At 44.8% G+C, this 24395-nt stretch overlaps 1 protein-coding gene across 1 annotated transcript in view; it reads left to right on the forward strand.

The window, feature by feature from the left end:
* DNAH5 (dynein axonemal heavy chain 5) overlaps positions 1-24395 on the forward strand; it is a 5853083-nt gene that overhangs the window by 3341149 nt on the left and 2487539 nt on the right. Inside the window, exon 43 of the mRNA XM_085606747.1 lies at positions 13172-13413. Within this exon, the coding sequence (XP_085462873.1) occupies positions 13172-13413 (242 nt within the window). The remainder of the gene's footprint in view (positions 1-13171; positions 13414-24395) is intronic.

The raw sequence follows: 24395 nt of genomic DNA on the forward strand, positions 1-24395 counted from the left end.
TCCTCCTCCAGGAATCTCTCTCATAGGATAAGCATCCACTGTTTTCTCTTTTTGTCTCATGGGAAAAGCTGAGTAAGTCCTATCCACTGAATCTTCCCTTTTCTTGTACCATCTATCCTTCCACTTTTCCACATCACCCCATTTTCGCAATAAGGCAATCATTTCCTTAATCTGTCCTGTTCTACCAGTACAATTTAGATTTTCAATATCTTTATCCGTGAAATCCATCCTGTAAGACTTCTGCAAAGCTTTCACCTTATCCATGTCAATCCCTTGTTCACTCGCTATTGCTCTTAACCTGTCATGTGTACTTTTAGCCCTCCAGGTGATACTCTTGCACATAAATAACTCTCCATCATGATGGTTTTTCAGTATATCGGTAGGAATTGTTCCTGCAATAAGCTCCTCCAATTCTATGCGCAACCTGGCTACATCAATTGCCTGTGAATCTTTATCCTTCTTTTGAAGAACTTTCAACCAATCATTCAAATCTTCAGCTGTTATTTCAGTAGACTTTTTCACTGCACCCACTTGTTCTGTCATCCTCTGTGGTTCCAAAATCGTTCCTCCCAAACAACCAATGTTCAATCCTGAATTAGGCTGCACATCTAATCCTCCACTACATGTGTCATGTCTCGATTGTCTCAAATTATTTCCTCCTGTTCTCATTCCTGATTCCTCCAAAGTGCAAGTACCAACCAAACCATTTCCAACATAGGGAACTGTCAAACCATTTTCACCCATTCTTTGCTTATCAAAAATAGGCACAACCGGACCTATGGTTACAGGCACTGTAACAGCTTCTAGATTTTTCGTCAGCTCTCTAATTTTCTCAGTCAGCTCAGATGTGGTTCTGGCTAATTCTCTTGTTTTCTCATCACTGACTCGATTCTCTCTCTCTCGCTCTCTCCCTTTCCGTGAAAGAGCTACCACTTTTCAGATCAGGTGTCACAACCTCAGTTTTAACAATTCGCAAAGTATCTCTTATTGGAGTAGCAACTGGCGTGCTCTCTTCTGGTTCTGGTCTATATGGAGGTGGTCTCTTGTAAATCATGTCATCCAAGACCTCATCCTCAATCATTAGCCCCATACCTTCTCACTTCTGCATCAGGCACTTTTCCTGTAGCCTTCCTCCCTTCCACTTCCTCAACAGTTCTCATAAGATATAATCCCTCTGACATACTAGCATCTCGCCATCTCCTCATCCGATCATGATGAGTTTCACGATCATATTTCCTCCCGAACATGTACCTATAATTGCCTCCACTCCTCTGCTTTTCTCGCTCATGCACCTCATCTTCCCATTCCACCAACGCCTCGAACTGTGTCGGCCTTGGTCTAGGCTCTAGACACATCATTTTTCCCCGCAAATTTCTCAACACGGCTAAATTAAATGAACCATGTTCCGGGAACGCTAAAACACCATCGTCCTTCGTGTACTTAGCCCAGTTATCTAACCATACACAGGTATGATACCCATATTTCGCAACCATGAAGGATGCAGGAGTTTTCGTTGGAGGTAGCAATTCACCTTCTCTAGTTATTATGTTTTTATCCTTGTCGAACCATCTTTTAATTTTACCGAACAAGGATTTCTTTTTCTTTTCCTCTGGTTGATAATACATTTTCGCGTTTATCACTATTCTCTAGTCCCTTCCGCAACTGTACGATATTTTGTCCAATAACAGCGCGACTCACACCAACGCACCAATCCTGGAGCGTCTACGTCACCCTATACTCCTTCCAATCCCTGCGCGGCTCACACTAACGCACCAATCCCAGCGCGAGCACTGTTCTGATCCACTACCCAATCAGAGCGCGGTCTATGTGATGTCAGCAGTCGCTGCAGTCGCTTCTACTCTGTCTCCTGTCACTCGTCTACCCCTCCTTTACAAAGCCTTCTCAGTAGACTTCGTTTCAGATTCCACAAAATCTATTAGTTACAACATATAAACATCTCCATTGTCTGCTTCGCTAACCACAGAATAGTAAAGAAAATCTTTCTCACAAGAATCCCGCTTCTCTCTAGAACAGCGCTTACCTCTGCTCCACTACGGAATTATTACTTTCGTTGACACAGTAGCACATCCCTCTACTCTGCCCTTCTAACATGCATCCATTAACTGTTTCCTCTAGGACTGCTCCAAAAGAGTCTTACAATCAACTAAATGCTCTTACATTCACGCACTTTCATACCAGAAAATATAGCACAACCACACAGAATCCTGCCTTTCCCGAGAACAGCGAACAGTCTGTCCCACTACAGAATTATAACATACGTTAACCAAGCAGCACTTACCTCTGCCCAGTCCTTCAGACAAGCTCAGAGAATACCTATTACTTCTCCAGCGATAAGCTTTAACGGCAAACCTTACGGATCCCTGGGACTTAAGACCAGAGTTTCACAGATAACCTTCGCTACCATACGCACTCCTTTTATTCCGAAAATATGTCTCTAATAGTAACACACGACGATGTCACTGATTCCGAACCCAGACAACGTGACGCGCAACTTCAATTGTCACAGGTTTTTCCTGCATACGTACAGGTAATTCCAACAATCCCGTCTTTCCCGAGAGCAGCACTCGCTTCCCTCTGCCCTGCTACGGAACCGTCACCAGCTCCCAAGTTCCAGAAGCCATACACACTACATAGAACTCAACACGACGACTTCAACATATAGTTTTAGTACATATACCAACATCAATCAATAAATCAATAAATCAAAAGCCTATGTACAAGCAATCTATCAGATCAAGACAATAATCTAACCATCATACTGCTACCAGGAAACTGCTGCAGATTGGCGCATATAAATTCTCCCCACTTCCACGGACAGAGTAAAACTACAGTCATACGCACATACACTCATCATACGCTAGGGCCCATCACACTGAAATTCACACTATTACTCTATCCACACTGAATATAGGAGAGAAACCTAAACCAATCTGCATCTAAACGAGGTCAATGCGACCATAAAGACATTGTCCTGAGTCACGATTTTAAACATAGGAAATACATCTGTAACTCAATAAATGACAAAGAAATAACCACCCGACACTGGAATTCAAACAAATGGTTGTTTATCTAAATTAGTTCAAATGAAAGCAAAATCATTATTCTCATAGTTACCTATTCTAGCTAAATGGGTCAGGACAGGTCTCTCAGTAAAGTCTCTCGAGCCGCCGTCCTCAGCATAGGATCAGGAAGAAGTGGCCTCAAAAATCCCGAATGCAATGACCACGGACCCTCTCTAGTCTAGTATATTTATAACAGAACTAGCGAAATAAATGTTACAAACAAATTCTGAATGTCCGTTGAGCCGCTGAGCAGAGCGAGCAGGAAAGGATGTCACTTGGTAACATTTAGAAAACCTCCGCTCAGGAAAAATCACAAAAATAAAAACACGGAAGAAGGAAACTCGAGTTTGCTAGTGATACATTTATGAATGCTCTTCCTTGGTACCATAGCAGAGCCACCGCAGGTTTATCTTTGTCCATTGTGGCTTTATTCTTCTCCAAGGACAATTGGAAGCATGCCCGGAGCTGCTGTCCTCACGGAAACTTTTAAATCAGACAGAGGCTGTGGTCAGGTGACTTTCAACCATGTTCAGCAAGGCCTCTTGCCAAATCTCAATCTCTCGAGCGCAGGCTGTAAATAGCAGCCATCTTTGTTTAGGCCAAAACGGACCATCTTAATTAAAAGAAACACAAAACAACGTTACCACATCATAATGATTATACAGTGTTAATCCCCACTAATACCCTTATGTGTATGTAATTACCTAGCCGTCTGCAACACAAAGAAGCATTAGCACACGTTATTTTAAAAGTGCAAACACAAAACGAATAGCAATTTTGCGACACTCATTTAATAAAATTGCACATTATTATTAAGCAACATATATGCATCCCACGTGTAGTTTCTCTCATTAGTAATGTTGGTTAATCTTGACTCTTAACAAAACTAATATTTAGTGATTACAAATTAGTAATTTTAATCATAACATATAAACGAAACTGGAGCTTAAAACTCGATAAATTTTCAACAGAAAACTCTGCTCCAGCAGTTACACCAAGGATATTGTGCTGGATAACTAAACACTTATAAGGTCCCATAGGTGAGACCTATTGGCAATGCCAATGCTTGTTTTCCATGGATATGTAGCCCCCAATTAGCCACATCTCTGGAGTGAGCTAAGGAGCTTCACATATCAAGAGATGGGGTTCTGCCATAATTGAAGTGGACAGAGTAGTGCATTCTGGGATAGCTAGATGCCACTCTTCACAGGAAGTTGTCACTAGGCGGGAGGGTACCTGGAAGCCCAATGGCTAGTAGTCGTCACATCCCAGAGAGCACTAACTGTGCATTAACGTGGCACCCCTGACACTCAGACCTTAGATCATGTCTGTACTGCAGAGTGGACTGAAGATTCTAACTTATGAACTGTAAATAACAGAAGGATCTCTGTGACAAAATAAGTAACCCACTGAGCTATCCACATAAAATAGCATTTAGTGGTCTGCATGGTACTTGTTCTTTGCAGCAGGCACATTCCCCCTCTGCATTACTTTATGATGAGTCATAACTGTCTCTAGACAAAACTCAATTTCTCTCCAGCAGGAACATTAATTACCACCAGTTACCTTGATATTTTTTTACTGATACCTGCAAACGGTCTGACACACAAGGAACTCTGCAGCAGGTGGTTTTAAACTCAAACATTATTTCTAAACCAGAGCCCCACCCTCCTCCAGGTGAGCTCCAGGTGCAGCTGCGCCATTCTCAATGCCATAGAGCCAGCCCTCCCATTTAGTGGACTCACCTTCAAAGCAAGCAGAAAGCTCCCCGTAGATTCAGTACGATCACCAGCGCTGGTAACCTTACTCACTCCCAAACAACAGATGCTCTCAATATTAATTTCAGTGGGATACCCCTTCAGAACCACGTGATCTGACATTCATTGGTGGCTAAAAAGGTTCAGGGGTAACACAGAGCCACAGTTCAACTCAAAACAGCTGGGGCGACCTGAGAGCACAATTATAGTTAACAGATTTTAAAAGGTTTGAAGTAAAATGCTTTTAGAAATCAGGAACCTCCCTATAGTAAAAGCCCAGCCAGGTTCCCGCATCAGGCATTAGACTAACGCAAATTAGTGCATTGGTCCGCATCACCGCACTAAAATGCATAAGTCATGCATTTATAGTGCCTCCTGACATCCCACTGGCGCTGCCTGGCACAAGCTGACACGCTAGGAGGAGCCGCGCTCCGTTAGGCAATCAGGGCAAACCCGGTGTGCTGAGTTATTGTTTGTTTACTGACATTTTAACAATGGCATCGTCATTTTGTGGCTTTGGGTTGTTTTAGCTATTTTTTTTCAGGATTCGTGGCTCTGGTGGGAAATGTTGACAGACAGTTTGGCTTCTTCTGGAAAGCAAGTTATGCCAGCACGTCCATTGAGGCGTCTTCCAGCATTTCCTTTCAGTTTACAGTACTTCATTTCCTTAACCCGTTCGACGCGCATGACGGAACGGTTCCGTCATGCACGTCGGTTGCGCTGTGCGCATGACGGAACCGTTCCGTCATGGCCCTGCCCGCGCACGGAACCTTCAGCGTGGCGCGGAAATCCGCGCCGCGCTGAAGGGGTTAACGTGTGCTTTTTAGCAGCAGATCATGTTAATGTTTGTGCTGAATACCTCCACACTTGAGAGACCTAGTTAATAACACACTCCACAGCAGAGGAAAGGAAATACGAACTACATGAACTGAGTGGTGGGCAAATGAAACATTATTTTTCTTGTTGTGGTGCTGGCTGCAGGCACAGAGAGTGTGGAGCCAGCATCCTTTGTCCACGTGCGTCCTCAGTGGCAGTGCACCTTGTATTTGCCAATCAGTCTTCAGAGTGCTGTCACTTGCGTGACTGGCACCATGCAGTCTGTTTTTAGGTCTCGCCTAGGCAGCGCATGCGCTGTCTCGTCGAGAGATGCTGTATACAGTATAGTGAGGGAGGCTCCGCCTCCGTTTTCCGATTCGTTCTTCAGTTATTTTTTTTTAAATCGGCTTCTTGCTATTTGTTATGTGTGTGTTACGTCCCTCCTTTTCCTTCTTGGGCACACCTCTGGCTAATGGCCCCTTTACATGGGATTCTTGCATTCTTTTCGTGTATTTTTTTCTGCGTGGATCTCTTTTTTTATGGAGACTTGAACAATGCAACACCAATAGCTCAAACTTTAATAATGCGAGACCTATTGCATTGCAAATGCTTTTTTTTTTAGGCTTGTCTAGCTAGCCTATCCCAACATGTGAAAATAGAATCACTAAACCACCAAGCAGACGTTATTAGGTGGTGTTCAACTGGCCTTAAAGTGAAAAAGAATGTGAAGAAAGGTTTAGGAACTTTGTTCTAATAGAAAAATCCAGGGACAAACACGTGCATATTGGCCCCCTCCGGAGCACACAGAAAGAGTGAAACTAGTGATGATACCTGACCAGGTTTGACCCACGATGTTTTTGTTTGAGGTGATCTAGTCAAGTCAAGCGTAATAGATGTCCCATTTTATCTTCTTGAGTGTTCGCGGCTGGAGAAGGGTTAATTTGTAATTGCTCAATTGTAGCTAGACAAATGTTGAAGCATACATGCATCAACGTATTCAAATACAAGATACATACACGAGGCGGACACACACAAAGAGCCACATCTCAACACAGAGAAGCCACACAGAAACTTTTGCACACAAATGCAAGAGCCACACATCCACATCAGCATCGAAAGGAGCCTGGCACACACATACACAAAATCCCCAGAGCAAAGCATGAACATGGCACACATCTACAGTCATACATGAGACAGGCAAACTTGAAAGACACACAGGCACTTGAACATCTGCTCATTCACAAGACTAATACATGTTCAAGAGCACACATACACACTTAGCAGAAAAAGACACCAAAATAAGTCATACTCAAAAGTAAACTCAAGAGCCTGACACATTAACACAAAAAAATACACATATCCAAAATCCACAAATACCAACACAAACAATAGGTACACACAACACAAGAGTCACACACAAGAACCACCCACCCACCATGAATCATGCATGTAAAGCCACAAACACCAGCACACAATAGAGCTACACATACCAGCAAACGTAGGCCCCACACGTAGTAAATTCTGTCAAACAAGGGCTTTGGAAATTACCAAGTGAGTAAATAATGCCAACAAGTGCCTCCACCCTAAAAAATAGGGCTAGAGATGTAGATTGTAGTGCTTACTGGTAATTAACACGCATTTCCCCCCCACTAAATTCTGGCACATTTGACCTGTCCAAATATACCTGGAAAAAATTACAGGGGTATGCTTTTTCGTACATTTGATTAACTCCTCAAAGGGGGGAAGTCCACATGACTCAGAATTATGATATATAAGCTAGCTCGGGTTACTGCACATACCAGAATTCAAAGCTAGACACGTCATTGACCCTAGTAAGAGTCATACACAGTATTACACTCGGGTTACCGTACACATCATATTCTGAGGACACCTCGTTTGCAATGTTGGGCATTCTGGGAATTGTAGTCTGTGTTTTTCAACTGAACCCATGGAGCTATCAATCCTAAAAACAATGTTCTGTTCATGCGTAGGACTAGAAACATTGTGTCGTCCATATCTCCTCCGCCCCAGAGCTCATCATTATTAAAGCCTTATAACAAGTATGAAACAACTGCTAATCAATAAACATTTTGTTGCCATGACCCAAAACAAGCATCTCTCAAGAATAGACTAGTTGTCATGAGTAACACCTCAATAGGCCAGTCACTGAAATCTAGAAGAGGGTATTTATTTTAAAAGTTTTATCTTGTGCTAGCTTGACCCGTGGGTATCGGAGCGCTTTACAAATACACAGGAGATAAAGGTTGCATTACATAGCATGATGTAACGAAGCAAAAAAAAAAGATATAAGCAAAAACATAATAATTAGGCAAACAGTGAGGGGGGTAGGGGAATACACACATGACCTTCTCTGAAACAGGAAGTCCTCTCACAGGATCCTACCATATGAAATGTAGGTTACCCAGGGCCATGACAAGGTCACACATCCAGTATACTTAAGTGGGTCAAGTTCAGACAGAAGAAGAAATTCTCAGAAATGCAAACTGCTCATCCCAGCTGTTGGGAGTTTGTAAATTAAGCGTATGTGGGTCATAAGACCTTCAATGCCTCGTTTATAATAAATATATTCCCCAGCTCAAATCCTTTCAGCTGGAAATACGAATCACCTATATTCAATTTATCATCCCCCTTATAATTATTGATTGGATGCCAGGACACACCGTCTTGTAACATTCTTAACTGCCTCTGCTCTTTCTGTATGTAAAGCGCTATTATATCTTATATAACAGGTTCCATGCTACATAAAACCCCAAATAAATAGATAGTGTCATAAGGTAAATCTACAGGCAGGCAGGCTCATAAAAACTAAACACACGAACAGCGAATATAAACCTATACAAAGGTAGCGCCTACAATTAATCATTCACGGCGACAGAGAATACAGAAAAACACACATAAAATATGAAACCCACAAAACATAATACTCAACACACACAGAAGCTGGTCTGTGACTGAAAACTCGAATACGAGTAGTCGCCCCTCTCACTGTGAGTCATTCATCGTCTCAGGGCGAAGGAATGAAAGGATGTGGGAGGGGATGGGTGGGGTCGGCAAGTGGCATGGAAAAGCCAAGAGGACCCCCCGCACAACAGAAAGTTCTTCCACTGCAGGGCTCCAAGGCCAGGGCTTGGAACAGCCAGCACTTGAGCAAACTTCTGGAGAGAGGAGAGGAAAGACTTTGGAGGTGTCGGGGAAGGAGGAGAGCTAGAAAGAGAGAGGAAAAGGCTGAGCAGGAGAAGAGATAAGTCAAGGAGACGTGCGGTGGAAGGACGGGAGATCGTAGGGAGCAGTGTTAGGAGAGAGGGAGAAAAGGAAGAGACAAGAGGAAGAGGGCAGAAGCAATGGGCACTTAGGGGTCAGAAAGTGGAGGATAGAAGGAAAAGGGGAGAAAGGGTTTTGGGAAGCAGCAAAGAACGGAGACAAGCATTGGCCGCGCGTCCGTGAAAGTGACAGACGCGCGGCCAGTGAAAGTGATCGCGATCAAGAGAAGCGGGAGTTGCGGCTGCGCGTGTGCACGCTCACGTGCACGCAAGCTTTAGGCCACCAAAAGCCTGTGGCAGCACTATGAAAACCCGTACACTAAATGTCTCGCAGAGCAGCGCATGCCCTGGCTCAGCGAGACCTAAAAACCAGCCCACCAGACGGTCAAAAAACTGTCCCGTGCACTTGCATATAAGACCAGCCCTTCAGGCCCTGTCTGCAATGGATTTCTAAGTAATGAAAACCATTTGTATATGCTTTCTAAAGAGAGTTGTTTTTGTTGCTTATCGTAAATAGGTATAACTTATGTTGTTTTATTATCCTTTGTTTAATACTATTTTATAAATTTCTTAAGCACGTGATTATTGTTCTCCTGAATTTAGGCTACGCACCCAATTGCGTTTGCCACACTTCTTTACCAGGTTTGCTACGCCCCTTTTAGAGACCCCCGCCTCCCCTTCAGTTTTTTCATTTCATTTAAAAGGCCCGAGCAAAGTTCACATTTCAACAACAGGTGATTAATTTATGCATTTTTATTTAGTGCGAACTTTGCCCGAAGGTGTCTGAGCGCTTTACAATAGAACCAGTTACATTACATAAGGACTTTATCAGAGTACATAAATAACATAAAAGATACAAACAGATAAACTCTAAAACCACATAAAAATGGTCGAAAGTACATAAGTCTACTAAAGATACTAGTGGTTAGAGTTACATATAAACACACACAAGTTGCAAATTCACTAAAGATTACATTTTAAGAAGACTTGAAGCAAATGAATGAGAACATACCAAATAGTATTCACTGGATGAAGTTATATGTTATACATTAACAAAAAAAAAGTAGAATATATCAATGTCCAGGCAGATTCTCGCATAAAAAAGGGAACTGTCTCAAAAACCCGACATCGTTCGTTGGGCGAAAACTTAGCCCATGAATCTGCATACCGAGTTTGACCCAGAATCCTAAAACAGGATCGGACCCCCGAGCTAAGATTAGGGGGGCTAGGGGCGCGTGTGTTGGTGTACCCGTACGACCAGTGGGTTTTATAAGCAGTGTCTACGTAAAATAATCTCCTTCTAACTGTTCTTCTAATAGTAACTGAGGCTGCCGTAGTTTACCTTTCAAAGCCATGAACCGACTTCTAACCATGAGAACTGCATTCACTGGCTTTCCGAGCACAGAACTGCTTCTCTTATTTTAAAGCCGGCTCGCATGTCTCAAACAACAACTGCGGGGCGGGACCACTACTCATAGACCAAAGTAGCGTATCACGTTCCGCTACACATAATGTTTTCAATTCAATTACCGTTCCAGACCTAAAGCCGTCGCCATCTTGGGAAGGGATTTCCAAGCTGTATGACAAGCCAAAGCTAGTGGTTTATACTTGGCCGCGGTATTTGTGTGGCAGCACCTCCTCTTCATGAGAAAAAAAATAGTTAGTGGGCAAGTCACAAATAGTCCAAAGGTGACAAGGACATATGGTTTGGAAGCAGTAGTCTTACTTTTACACAGCGACTTCGCTCCAACATGGCGCCGCGGGTAACCCTTTGAAGACAGATGTCACAGTCCGGCCTCGGTCTTTTCGGCGAGTCAAATTCAGAGCGTCCGTTTACCATGGAAACAACCAAAGTAAACAGTACGATCAGAACTAGTGAGGGGTGGACAGGTACCAGTGCAAAACAGAGAGAGTACGTCGGAAAGTGGAACGGAGAGAGAGGCATGGAATGATAGAGAAACAGAGAAGGGACAAAAAATCTGATACGGCGACAGAACGAGAGAGCGCGAAAGGAGAGTAGCAGAGAGCAGCAGAGAAACATAGCGAAATAGTGCCGAAGATGGGATAAAGGCTATGCACGAGTGAGGAAGATGTAGTGCTAAGGGCTGCAGGACAGATACTAGATGCTACTGGATAGAGCTAAATACTAGTGGACAGAGGCAGGGTATAGGCAAAAGTGAGGGACTTGGTAAGTGACAGAGAAAGGGACAAGGGAGGGCTGATCAACTGTAGGACACTGAGAGGCAGGCTCCTGTCACAGCCGCAGAGCAGGCCACAAGCGTGCCGAAGGAAAAAGGGAAAGCTGGAAATGGCAAGAAGGGGAAAAGGTGAGATTTAATTTTTTTCACTCCTGCTATAATCGGTTCTGGACATTGAAAAACTCTCCTGAAACCCACTGTGCTTAAAGTGAAAGTGTATCATTAATTTCATTTTACAGGTCCTAGGAATTTTACTATCACTCATAATTGATTTTTTGCACACCGTAACGTATGGATGCTACGAACGTGATCTAGATTCTGTCACTAGTTGTAAAGTTAGAGGACTGCCGGACGCTCTGGGGATAGACACGCTTTCAGTTTCTTGAGAAATTACAATGACGTCTCTCAGATCTTGGAGATGCTGGAATGGAATCCCAGGGCATGAAACCCACACGCGCTGTAGCGACGTGCAGCCTAATCTCTCCAAACAAAAAATGTAATTTGAAATATAAGTTTGGATGCAGAATACACTAGGGAGCGGCGCTGTGTGTATCTCACTTAAAACTCAGAAAGTTATGCTTCAAGTTATAAAACACATTGTGAACGAAGCACAGTACTTTGACATAAATATACTGTTCTGTGAAGGAAGAATGGAGACATTTCTTACTAGACTACAGTTACTTCAGAGTTTCGGTTGTGGTGCAGTCTCTGAATGGAGTTCGTAGAGCAGCACAAATACATGCTTTTCCCACAGACTAGGCAAGATGTAATCACTCAGCCCAACTCCTCAAATGAAAAACATGACATAAAAGGCAAACAGTGAAATAGTAGTTTAACATGGCAAAGTCCGTTTATGGAGGCTGGGGTATCACTGCTGGAGACTACAATTCAAATTTGATTATCTCAGTTTTAATAAGAGAACTGCCATCACCTCATTACAGAAGTAATGTTTAGCTGTGAATATCCAGCTTTACTTTTCACATTGAAGACAGACTGGTTCTAATCTGTGTATATAAGAAATATTTGCCACAGGGCTGGGATAGGAAAGGGAGAGGTCTTAAATATAAATTAAAAACCAAGCATTGGCATAGCCAATAGGTCTCGCTTTTGGGATCTTATAAGTATGTTTACTTTTGCTATAATCGCGGCACGTAAAGCGCGGGTGCCACGATTATAGCAAAAGTAAAGAAATAGAAAAAACCATCTATTTCTTTACTTTTGCTATAATCGCGGCACCCGCGCTTCACTTTATAATGTTAAAAGTAAAGCGCGGGTGACGCGATTTTAGCAAAAGTAAAGAAATAGATCTTTTGCTATAATCGAGGCACCCACGCTTTACTTTTAACATTAAAAGTGAAGCGCGGGTGCCACGATTATAATGACTCATGAAAGACCGATGGCGGCTGCTCGCGTGAACGCAAGCGCTAGGCCAGCCAAAGCATGGAGTAGCAGCACTTTTAAAACCCACCTACAAAATGTCTCGCAGAGCAGCGCATGTGCTGACTCAGCTAGATCTAAAAAGGATTGACATATCATCACACCAGTGGCTTGAACACGCTGCTCAAAAAAAGACCTTTGTCGAAAGGGGTGGAACCAAAGCCCTCAACGTTTATTAAATGCAGTAGGTCTGTTTGATAGCTGTGCTATCAAAACCCAGCTCTAAAAACGATCCTGATCCCCATTTTGATGGCTGTGTAACATGTGCAAACTGGTAACGCTTTGTGCAGGAAAAAAAAGCTTCTTTTTTTTTTACGAGGCAGAAATAGAAAACATACTTTTCAAACAGCTAAACCCTTATGTATGTAACTTTTGCTCGGAGGGAATAGATAAAGACCCTTGATGTGAACTTCCGTGGGTTTCTGTTATTTTAGAGGAGTTAAAAGCAAGTGAAAAGTGAAATTATGACAAACGCGCTAGCCTGAAATATGTAGTGCCTGGAAGCAGGTTTATATATTCTTAGATGTATTTTTACAAAAACATGTAAAATTTAACATTTTCACTAAATATGTTTGCATATGCTCTCTCTTGGCCTGCAGGAGAACACATGTGGATAGTTCTGGATGGACCTGTAGATGCTATTTGGATTGAGAACCTGAACTCTGTATTGGATGACAATAAAACCCTCACACTGGCCAATGGAGACCGCATCCCCATGGCACCTAACTGTAAAATTGTATTTGAGCCGCATAACATTGACAATGCATCACCTGCTACTGTGTCTAGGAACGGTATGGTGTTTATGAGCTCCTCTGTCCTTAACTGGAGTCCTATTCTAGAGGTAGGTTATCACTGTGATGTAAAATATAACTAAAAATTGTGTGTACACTATTTGATGATGTTCTATCTAAAATACCAAGTCGAGGTCTAGGGAGTAGGATTTGCAAATGTTATGTATGCCCACAAAGACATGCCTTTGTGGGTATTGACAAGCATTTGCATTGCCTTTTTCTGGATTCATTGAAAATGTGCAATATGAAGAGTACATCAGAACTTTCTTTATAGGGGAGTTACTGTGAGCTGTCAGTGATACCTCTGAAAAATGTAGACACTTAATATTCATAGTAGGCTCCTTCAGGAGGGAGCACAACATAAGAAAATATGGATGGGCAAGGTATGGGATACATGTATGAAATGCTGTTTAAGATGCTTCAGAAGAACCGTCAAACAAGTAAAAAGAACACACACCCTCACCTCAATTGCCCAGTCATCGCATTAATGAAGACACAAAGTTTAGCTAAAGAAGTGAGGAGTTCACCATAGTTGTCATGTGGAAGAGAGTCCCTTTCAAAAGTCTGCTCACAGATTTCTCTGCAGATAGTTTTTTCTTCGAAATTCCTTGAATTTCTATTTTTTGGCATTTTGAGCCTGTGCTTCAGGCAATGTATCTGTATGAACTATGTTTTTTTTTATTTTTTATTGAGAAGATGGTTTAGTCACAAAGAAAACACTTTTTAATTTTGTTTTATTTATGGTGCTTTATAAAGCGCAATGATGACCATCATGATATCGGAGAGCTGTACAAAGAGCGATCTGAAGAGGGTTGCATGTCAGTAAAAACAACTATCTGATAGAGTCCTCTAGCCGCAGATTCCTTAGAATTCTCCCCAGGTGCCAGACTGAATCAGAATTTTTTTTCCAACAGAACCTCTGTGCAACAGTTGCGGGCATCGTGTGACTTCGTATCGCCGTCGTCCACTAGATGTGACACAGACGGAATTCATATAAGCCCTTCCCCGAAGCGATGACGTCCGTTTCTTCATTTCCACGCTACAACGTGGATCCAGAGAAGCGTTTCCTCTGGGCGTTTTTGTTTTTGGCCTACTACGACCTTTGTCATCTGGAACAGTGTGCCTTTTTTCTATGCCTTATGGTTTTAAACCTTGTGGGTCTTGTCCTCGACAGATGTCGGTCACAGACCCTCATTCTGTCTGTATACCACATACCACCATGCTTTGAGAAGCACCATGACTCCGAGGAGTGAGACACCTGTCAATGACTGAACCCAAAGGCGCTTCAGGAGCTACGGCTAAAGTTTCTGTCTGTGCGGTTGTCGCAACCCTCAAAGCTCATTGACCTCGGACTCCTTCCTGCTCTACGGTCCCTTTACAGAGCCTTTCCCATGGACAACATTCCCCATGTCCTGGGAAGTCTCATCACAAGCAATTGAAGTCGCCATCAAAGTCCTACTATAAGTCTCGTTGCAAGCAGTCAAGGTCACTGCATCCCCCCGGCTTTGTCACCTCACGATGTGGTTTTCCATGGCTCCTCACTCCCTCGGGCTGAGGACTCCATGCAAGAGTCCCTCCCGCATCTCCCTGCCTTTCCTGGAGCCAGGGCGACTCTGGCCCAAAAGAGAGATTATTATTGTTCTCTCCATGCCATCTTTGAGTCTTCACCTTTCCCTGGAGCACCATCAGGCCCTTGACCGTATCCACGCTGGCGGGTTCACCCTTGACTGCAGTTAGGCTCTTATCTTTATCGACACTGGTGCATAGCCTTTCAGACTTTACACCTGCGGCGCCGATGGATTCCGGCTCGGCACCAGTGCACAACCTTTCTGATGGATACATCTGCCAGTGGATTCCTCACCTTGTGAATATCCCCTGCGCCAGCATTCCACGGAACTTTTTTCCCCAGCTCTCTACGCCGACGTGGACGTCATAATACCTCGGCTCCGCTCGCGACTCCGTATGACATCACCGGAGCCATAAGAGAGCCACGTCGGCGTGATGACGTCAGTTCCCTTTTTTCCGCGCTGTCGACGCGTAACGGTTTTCCAGCACTCTCCTGCTACTTTGTAGTCTTGTAGTGAGTTACTGTTTTTGGAAGAGCTATGTCTTCGACGAGGAAGTCGGGTTTTAAACCTTGTAGGGAATGTTGGGGCCACATGTAAATGACTGACCCCCATGAGGATTGTTTGTGGTGTCTTTCCTCAGATCACGATGTGGACGACTGTTCCAGCTGCAGAAAAATGAACCCAAAGGCCCTGAAGGAGAGAGAGGCGAAACTCTTCATGGCCAAGGCAAAGAAGGAAAGAAGAGGTAGGAAGAATGAGAAATAGAGGCCGGAGTCGTCTACTTCGCATTCTTCAAAGTCGAAGAAACATCACAAGAAGAGGAAACATAGCTCTCGGCGCCGGTCCTCGCGGAGTAAGGCTTCGAGATCGCCGTCGCCTCGACGTCGAAGCAAGGATGTTATATCTCCTTCTCCATCTCCTCGGAGGTCTCCAGAGAGGTCACCTTCGCCGAAGCGGACTCCGGCGCGGTCCTCGGCGCAGTCTCCGGCGCAGTCACCGGCGCGGTCCCCGGCGCAGTCTCCGGCGCAGTCACCGGCGCCGGTGGAGTCTTCTGCTTCTGACGCCGAACAGGAACAGGAGAAAGAGCCTTCTCCAGGACCAGCTGATCCTGCGGCGCCTGTTGAGGACACTTCGACTCCGGTTCCGGGTACTCCTCGACCAGATTCAGGATCAACTCCGGGTGCTGATTCATCACATTTCTTAAATGCGATGTATGGGATTTTTCAACGGGCTGCCTTCCCATCCGGCGCACCATCTGGTCCTGTGGGTCCTATGGCATACACCTTGGGAGTGCCGCAGCATTATGCTCAGGCTCCCTTTATGCCCTTTTTGCCGATGGCTCCTTCGTGGCAGTTTCCGGCACCGTCTGGTGATCCATCTCGGCTTCGTCTGGATCAGCCTTCTTTGGAGCCTTCCTCGACGCCATTGCCGACTCCTTCGGCTCCACGCCCAGCGCCGCCGCCGACTCCACGTTCGGTTCCACCGATTCCGCGTACGGCGCCTCCGACGCCGGTTCCTCGGATCCGTTCAAGGAGAAAGGCCCAGAGGGTCTTGGAAGAGGAGCGTTATAGGGAGGAAGTGGAAGAAGGTGAGGTGGATGCATCTTCTGATGACTTTGAAGGCATTCAGGATGCTAGCGGTCTTGATACTACTCCGGAGTGGGAGCATTCCTCGGCTAGGTCTTCACCACCACAAGAACTGGCCCCCTATCATTTAGTCATGAAGAAGGCCGCAGAGTTGCTGGACTTACAGTTACCCTCTGCTGAATATAAACCAAACCTCCTCACTGAAGTTCTGCATTCTCCAACTTCGATTGTTGAGCCCTTGTTGCCCTTTAATGAGGCTATTTTAGAGCCTGTGTTGGACGTTTGGCGCAAGCCACTTTCTTTGCCTGCAGACTCCAGACAAGTGGCAAGGAGGTATAGGGTGGCTCCGGGGGATCCAAGCTTTCTTTCTTCCCACCCTTCTCCAGAAGGCTTTGTGGTGCAAGCTTCGTGCTCTTCAGGTGCCTTCCCTCAGACTCCTGCGGATAGGGATTCTAAAAAGACTGATCAAGCAGCTAAAAAGATCTTTTCTTCAGGAAGCATGGTGCTTAAAAAGACCAATGCCACTTGTTTATTGGGGCGCTACGTTCATGCCCTGATGGACTCTATGAAATTGTTAGCCCCTAAACTGCCAGAAGGAGAGAAAGCTTCTTTTATGGAGGTTGTCACTGACACTCAGGCTGCTGCAAGGCAGGTTATTCAGTCGGGACTAGACACGGCTGATTCTGTGGCAAGAATAATGGAGTCTTCGATAGCCACTTGTAGGCAAGCTTGGCTTCGTTCTTCCGGCTTCTCTACTGATGTTCAGGCCACCTTGGTAGACTTGCCATTTGATGGAGAAAAACTTTTAGGCGAGAAGGCTGATTCCGCCTTGCAAAGATTTAAAGATAGCAGAGTTACTGCGAAATCTTTGGGATTACAGACTCCTGCTAAGGGATTTGGTCTCAGGAAATTTAGAGGTTTTGGGAGGTCCTCATTTTGTTCTTTCCGGCAACCTCAGCAGCAGCAACAACAGCAGCAGCAGAATCCCCTCTATCGGTCATATAGAGGAAGACAAAGGGGCCGGAGAGGTTCTGGACGCAACCCATCTTCATCTTCTGCCTCCTCTGCTCCCAATGAAGCTTCCGGAAAGCAGCCCTAGATCCCCCATCAAAGATCATGTGAGACCTATGGGGGGTCGGGTGTCCCACTTTCTGCGAGGTTGGAAATCTGTCACGACCGACCTTTGGGTTTTAAACCTCGTGGAGAATGGGTACGCCCTTCCCTTTCGGGAGTTTCCTCCCCCTTACGCTCCTTGCCAGGGTTTTTGCTCAGAAGACCATCTGCTTCTTCTGCAGAAGAAGGTTCTTGCTTTGCTTCAAAAAGGTGCGATAGAGGTGGTTCCAGAGCAGGAAAGGGGTCAGAGATTCTACTCCAGGTATTTTCTGATTCCCAAGAAGGATGGCAGATTGCGTCCGATCCTGGACCTCAGAATCTTGAATTTTTACCTGAAACAGGAGAAATTCAAGATGCTGACCCTTGCACAGGTTCTTCAAGCGTTGCAGCTAGGAGACTGGATGGTGTCGCTCGACTTGCAGGATGCGTATTTCCGTTTTATGGTTGGGTCGCAGCACTACCAGTTTGCGGTCCTCCCGTTTGGTCTTACTACCGCACCTCGAGTCTTCACGAAGGTGATGGCAGTGGTGGCTGCTCATCTCAGGAGGTCGGGGTTCCAGTTTTTCCCTACCTGGACGACTGGCTTCTGAAAGCGGAGTCCCCAGAGATGGTGCAACATCATCTGCAGGTAACATCTCAGCTGTTATTCGACTTGGGTTTTTCAATCAATGTGCCCAAATCTCACCTGGTGCCCTCTCAACGCAACCTGTTCATAGGCGTGGTACTGGACACTACTGTGTGTCTAGCATTTCCTCCTCCTCAAAGAATTCTCGACATTCAGGAGATGATCCCTTTATTCCACAATGGAGCGGTTGTTCCAGTTCTGAAAGTCCTTCGTCTGCTCGGTCTGTTCGCCTCCTGCATTCTGTTGGTCAACCATGCACGCTGGCACAAGAGGGCGCTCCAGTGGTGCCTCCGCAGGCAGTGGTATCAGCACAACGGAGATCTCAGGGAGTCGATCAAGATCTCCAGAGAAGCTGCAGCGGATCTATCTTGGTGGAGCATGGGGGGCAATCTGTCTCAAAGTCAAAGTAATTTATTGTATTGATTATTTAAAATCTTACAACAGTACAAAAACATAAAAGGAAAATATTAAAGGAAAGCAAAAAATTAAAAATTATATTCTTAGTATAAAGTCACATAAAATTGCATTACATGAACTGACTTAAACAATTAAATATTTGCAATAGATGCCTTACCGAGTTTCTTTTTAACTAAAATTAGGAACTTTACAAAAGAAACATTTAAAATAATATCGTCCGGAACCATACATTTGATCACCGCATGCCTGCAGGACCGTATGCTGCGTGAATTGAAATGGGCCTTAAGCAGTCTTTTTCTTTCTTGTAGTAGTTCGGGACAAATACAAAGTAAATGAGAAATGTCTTCCTCTCCCCACTTACACAGTCTACATTTTGTTTTGGTTTCTTGAAATTCCCATGGTGGAAGATGACATAACCCAGGCATAGATCCAAATCTCGATTTAAGGAGAACTTGCTTATTTTTTTCTGTCCACGGGGTCGTCAAGTATTTTTGGATCTCCTTTTTATATCCGTTTACTACCATCCATGCATGATTTCTCTTTGTAAGAATGGCCTTATCCTTTATGACCGATAGGTGGGCTGCAGTTTTATTAATAATTTTCTTAAATGATAACTTAGTTGTGTTCATCTCCCATATTGATGTAATTCCAAATACTTTAATTGCCTCACTAAGATAGCCAGCAGCCGCGGAGTTAGTGTCCCTTAGAATTTCTGACCATAAGAGCTGGGAAATCTCGTTATGTTGATCAGTTTTTATTCGATTCCAGATTTTTATAAAATGTCCTTGCCTTGCAAACTCTTGATTGGTAAGGCCAAACTCCAACCTTATTTACGAAGGAGACGCATTCGCTGGGAGGTGAAAAAGCGCTCTATAGACTCTGGTTATGGCTTTGTTAAAATTGACGCTGTCATTACCCATCACCGCTTCGCTGCCATATGTAATCGCGGGTAATAGTTTTGCACCGACTATACTTAGAATGGGGCCATAGGTCAGGGTGGGTAAAGACTTCTGGATAGTTCTAAAAGCTGAAGTTAATGTGTTAGCTTTTCTTTGCGACTCTTTGATGTGTTGCTGGTAGGTGCCCTTTCCATCAAATAGTACACCGAGGTATCTATAGACCTCGACTTGTTCCAGTTCTATGTTTTCCATAAACCAGCGGCTTTTGTATTTAAGCCTACCATTTTTGGCAACTACCATAATTTTAGTTTTGGTCTCGTTTATAACCATCCCATTCTCATTTGAATATATATAAGTCCTTCTAATTAATCGCTGTAATCCCACTTTTGTGTGGCTCATCAAAATGACATCGTCAGCATACATCAGATTCGTGAGCCTCATTTCAGCCAGTTTCGGAGGATGTGCATTTTCTTTATCTAAGATTAGAGGTAGGTCAGCAAGAAACAGATTAAAAAGAAGGGGAGCTAGCACACAGCCTTGCTTCAGGCCTTCATTAGCTGGGATCTCCCTCGATAAAGTACGACCATCCCCCATCCTCACGCTCGCCCATGTCTCTGAGTATAAAAGGCAGATTAACCTAAGGAGTGGAGTTGGAATTCCCATTTTTTCTAATTTTTTCCAAAGGAGTTTTCGGTTGACACAGTCAAACGCCGATTTAAAATCTATAAAACAAAGATACAAAGGTTTTTTTGACCGGAGAGACTTGTCAATTAAAAGTGCAAGAATCATTATGTTGGTAGTAGTACCTAATCCTTGAATAAAGCCTGTTTGGTTTACGGGCATTATTTTTTCTTCCTTCTGCCATTCTGTTAATTTCGTAAGTATTATTCTGGCAAAAAGCTTAGCATCAGTATCTTGCAATGTGATCAGTCTGTAATTTTCAGGCCGAGCCCAGTCACCTTTTTTAAAAATGGGGCTTATTAGAGAGACGCGCCATGACTTGGGTACCGTTCCTGTCCGAGCAACTTTTAAGTATAACTTTGCTAAGATGGGTGCCCATAATTCTGGTTTTTCTTTGAGGAGGGCAAACGGAAGCCCATTTGGGCCCGGCGTGCCGTTCTTCTGTTGTTTTATCAGTTTGATTATCACTTCTTTGTCTATATCTATGAATGAGTCTGTCTTACTGCTATGATAAAAAGTGGTGTTTACATTGAGTGTTTTGTGCCCCTGTTGCATTTCTATTGGGGTTGTATACACAGACTCTTGATTCAGATGCCTCCTCAGGTACTTGTCCCATTCCTGCTCAGACAGGGGTGATGAGACTAGTTGCTTATGAGGTCTTGCAAGGCCGTTGATTATAATCCAAAAGTCCCTTGAGTTCTTTTGCTTACTGGCGTGAAATATTTTTGCCCAAATTGCTTGTTCTGCTTTACTTTTCTCACCCCATATTAGTTTTTTCAAATTCTGGTTTAAAGACTTTAGTTTTTCCTTGTATACCGCATTTCTCCCTGTTTTATTGGCTCTTCTGACAATCCTATTTCGTTCTTTCTTTAGTGCTCTTATTGTTAATGGCATATTCAAAGTAACTTCGTTTTCCTTTTTATTTTCCCTCCTGTAATTTGGCCTATTTGGTCTTAATTGGTCTTCCGTTTTAGTTAGGATTCCGATCAATTTTTCCCATTGCTCTATCGCAGTTTTTGATGAAGTCTCTTTCAAGGTTTTATCTAGGATTATTTCTAGTTGTTCCTTTATTTCATCTTTATTTTCCATGTTCCAAATCAGTTTTTTTGTAATTAATAGTACCAATATGCCCTTTAACGGTCCGGTAGGTCTTTTTCGTCGTTACTCCAATATCCATTAGGATTGACTGCTGAGCATGATCACTTTCGTTTATCTTTGTTAGTCGATATGAAATGATGTCTTGGAACATACAAACTGTTGTCATTGTGTAGTTAATCCTGGAATTTCCCTTATGACCATATGTAGGAGAGTGGAATCTGACTAATGGTTGCCCCCAACTTTTTGCCTAGTATTTAAGTGGTTTTTGACTAGTCTGGCTGGGATCCTGCTAACCAGGACCCCAGCCTATCTGCTTTCTCCCTAAAACTGTTGTGAGTACTCTAGGTACAAACATAATTGGATGCTGGGCATGCCCTACCAGTCCCTTGTAGATGGTACCCTAGGTACCCAGGGCATGGGTCCCCCAGTAGGCCTACCAGGGCTGCAGCACTTATTGTGCCACCCTGGGATAGCCACCCAAACTGACACCACCAGGCCACTACTGTAGCCTGGGTAAGGTGGTGCTAGCACCCCTTACAGGGATGTAGGTACCCTATGTCCCATACCATACAACACATATACTCTCATAGGTCACCCCTATGGCAGGCCCTGGTAATCCTACAGGGCTGGGTCCTGAGGTATGTGTGAGGGGGGACCCCTACGTGAGTAGGACCTCTCTGCAACCTTCGTAAAAACGTTACTGGGTTGTTTGTAGTGTAGCCATACCCTATACTCTTAACCGCATTATAAGTTATTGCGTCATCGCTGTAACTTAGGAGTGGCTACACAGAACCATATCGTGTTTGGTGTCAAACATGAAGGAATCATACCCCCAGTCCAGCCATGGGCATGGGGGCACGATTCCCCCTTGCTAGGAGGGTGATATGGGAAAAGCGGTAGAATTTGGAAACCAATTTAAAAGTGCACATGTACCACAAAATGGCTACTGTTCGCCACCTACACGACTCTGGCTGGCTGTTGCTGGGGAAAACCCCAGCCTCGCCATCTGGACAATAGGGCTCCTGTGGCAGGGAGGTGCCAGCACCTCCCCAGACAGGATATGTGGATTGGAACAGGGTGGGTGCACCAAATGTCCTTTCAGAGTTGCACGTAGGCAGCTGCAGAGCCCCAATTCTGCATACACCGCCTGGAACCGGTTCAGGGGCATCCTGCCCCTCGCCCAGGCGGGAAACACACAAAGGGGAGTGGGTGTAGCCACCCTTTCCCGCCTCGACTCTGATTGGTAGGCTCTATTTTGGACCATCCCCTAATCTTGGGGATATATGGGAATAACTTTGCCCTAGAGCCTTAGATTCGGACAGGACTTCACAGAACTGACCTTCGACGAGCTGCTGCCCAGCTGACTGAAGAAATCTCCCTTGGGATAAAGGAGTTATCCCCCTGCTTGGCAGGCACCTAAAAGACTACAAGATACCCGGTTGGAACTTCGTTGCTCTCACGACCTTCGACGCCTTCCAGCAACCTCGAGGTGGGTCTCCAGTGCATCCCAGCGTCCTGTGAGTGAGCCCAGCAAGTCTGAGCACCCTGGACCACGTGGGTGTCGAGATCCCCGCATACCCCGAGACACCGGCCACCTCTTGTCCAGCACACGACCCCGACCAGTGGGGAAGTTGTGCTTTGGCCCATTCTTGAGCCAACCTTCAAGCAGCATTTGTGCCGACCCTCAGCTCCCTGGCCCGCTCCGGTGGCCCGTGGGAGCCCTTTTACGCACTCCATTTTGCTGCCTTCCGCGGTCCCTTGTCCCTCGACTTGTGGGCCCTGACGGAGGACAATCTTCTTTTCTAAGAGTTCCCCTGGTTGCTCCAGGCCTGCTCTACGCTCCCTGCAAAGGAGAGCACCCTCAGACCACGTGGGTCTGCACCAGCAGCTGCTTTGTTCATCTTGCGTGGGTTGCGGTTGCCAATGCTTAGTGGATCCAATCGGGACACTAACACCGCAGCGACCCTCAGCCGACGTGGGACAGTCGCCCTCCAGAAGCTGGCCTTCCTTGAAGCCTCCCGGAGCCCGTGACTGCAGAGCCCAGCTGTACCTTCCACACCTGAAGCACCCGACATCCACGAGCTCCTTCCTGTGAGCTCCCTGGTCACTGTGCTGTGACCCAGACTCTGTCCCCTCTGCTTTCAGGTTCATCTTTGTCTTTTCTTCAACTTTAATCTTCACGACTTCAGCGACACTTCCAGCTAGCAGCAGTTTGGACTCCTTTTCCATAGAAAATCAGCCCGCGACCCGACACCAGAATCGACCTATGCACCCGGCTTCCCTGGGGCAGGTAACAGTGGTACTTCGGTACTTCCGTGGTGGTGGGCTCTCCAAAGCCTTAAGTCTCAAGCCTTAACTTTGTACTGTTGTTAGAAGTGTCCTTAAACCTTAATTATTCAACCGCGACATTCTCCATAGGCTAACATTGCGATCCCGACAGCAACTTCTCGCACTGCACACGCCTCCCGTGGGTCCCCTTCCTCTTAACTGTGGGTGGATTCTTAAGGGGCCAGCGATCCTGAATGCCCTAGGCATTGCCTGTAGAATTGTCGTGGTTCTTATACCACTATTTTAGTATATGGTTTGGTCCCCCCCTGGGGCCCATTGATTTCTGTGCTATTTATTGTGTTTATAAATGCTTGTTTGAAGTGTAACTTTGCCACTAGCCACATAAAGTGACTGTGGGATTCTGTCTAGAATAAATACATATATTTTATATATATACCTGTGTGGGCTACTCTTTCATTTGGTTATTCAAGAGGTTATTATGGTAAAACAATAAGCTTAACACTCCTTCAAGACTTAGCCTGAAGGCTGCTCTCCACAGCTACCACTAGGATAGCTTCTTTAAAGGTTGTCTTAAACCTACCATCAATAGGAGTCGAATTGGACTGGTGCAAGGTGTCCCTATAACTAGGAACAGCATATGCCAGGCCAACTTCTCACACCATAGTAGCTGTATTTGGGTGGAACATCTGGTTTTACTCTTCCGTTTAGTAGTCGAAGGCCCAAAGCTTCCATGTCCTTTAAGAAGGTCAGTCCTAT

Source organism: Triturus cristatus, chromosome 5_2 (genome assembly GCF_964204655.1).
Source record: "Triturus cristatus chromosome 5_2, aTriCri1.1, whole genome shotgun sequence".
In the NCBI taxonomy this organism is placed as follows: Eukaryota; Metazoa; Chordata; class Amphibia; order Caudata; family Salamandridae; genus Triturus; species Triturus cristatus.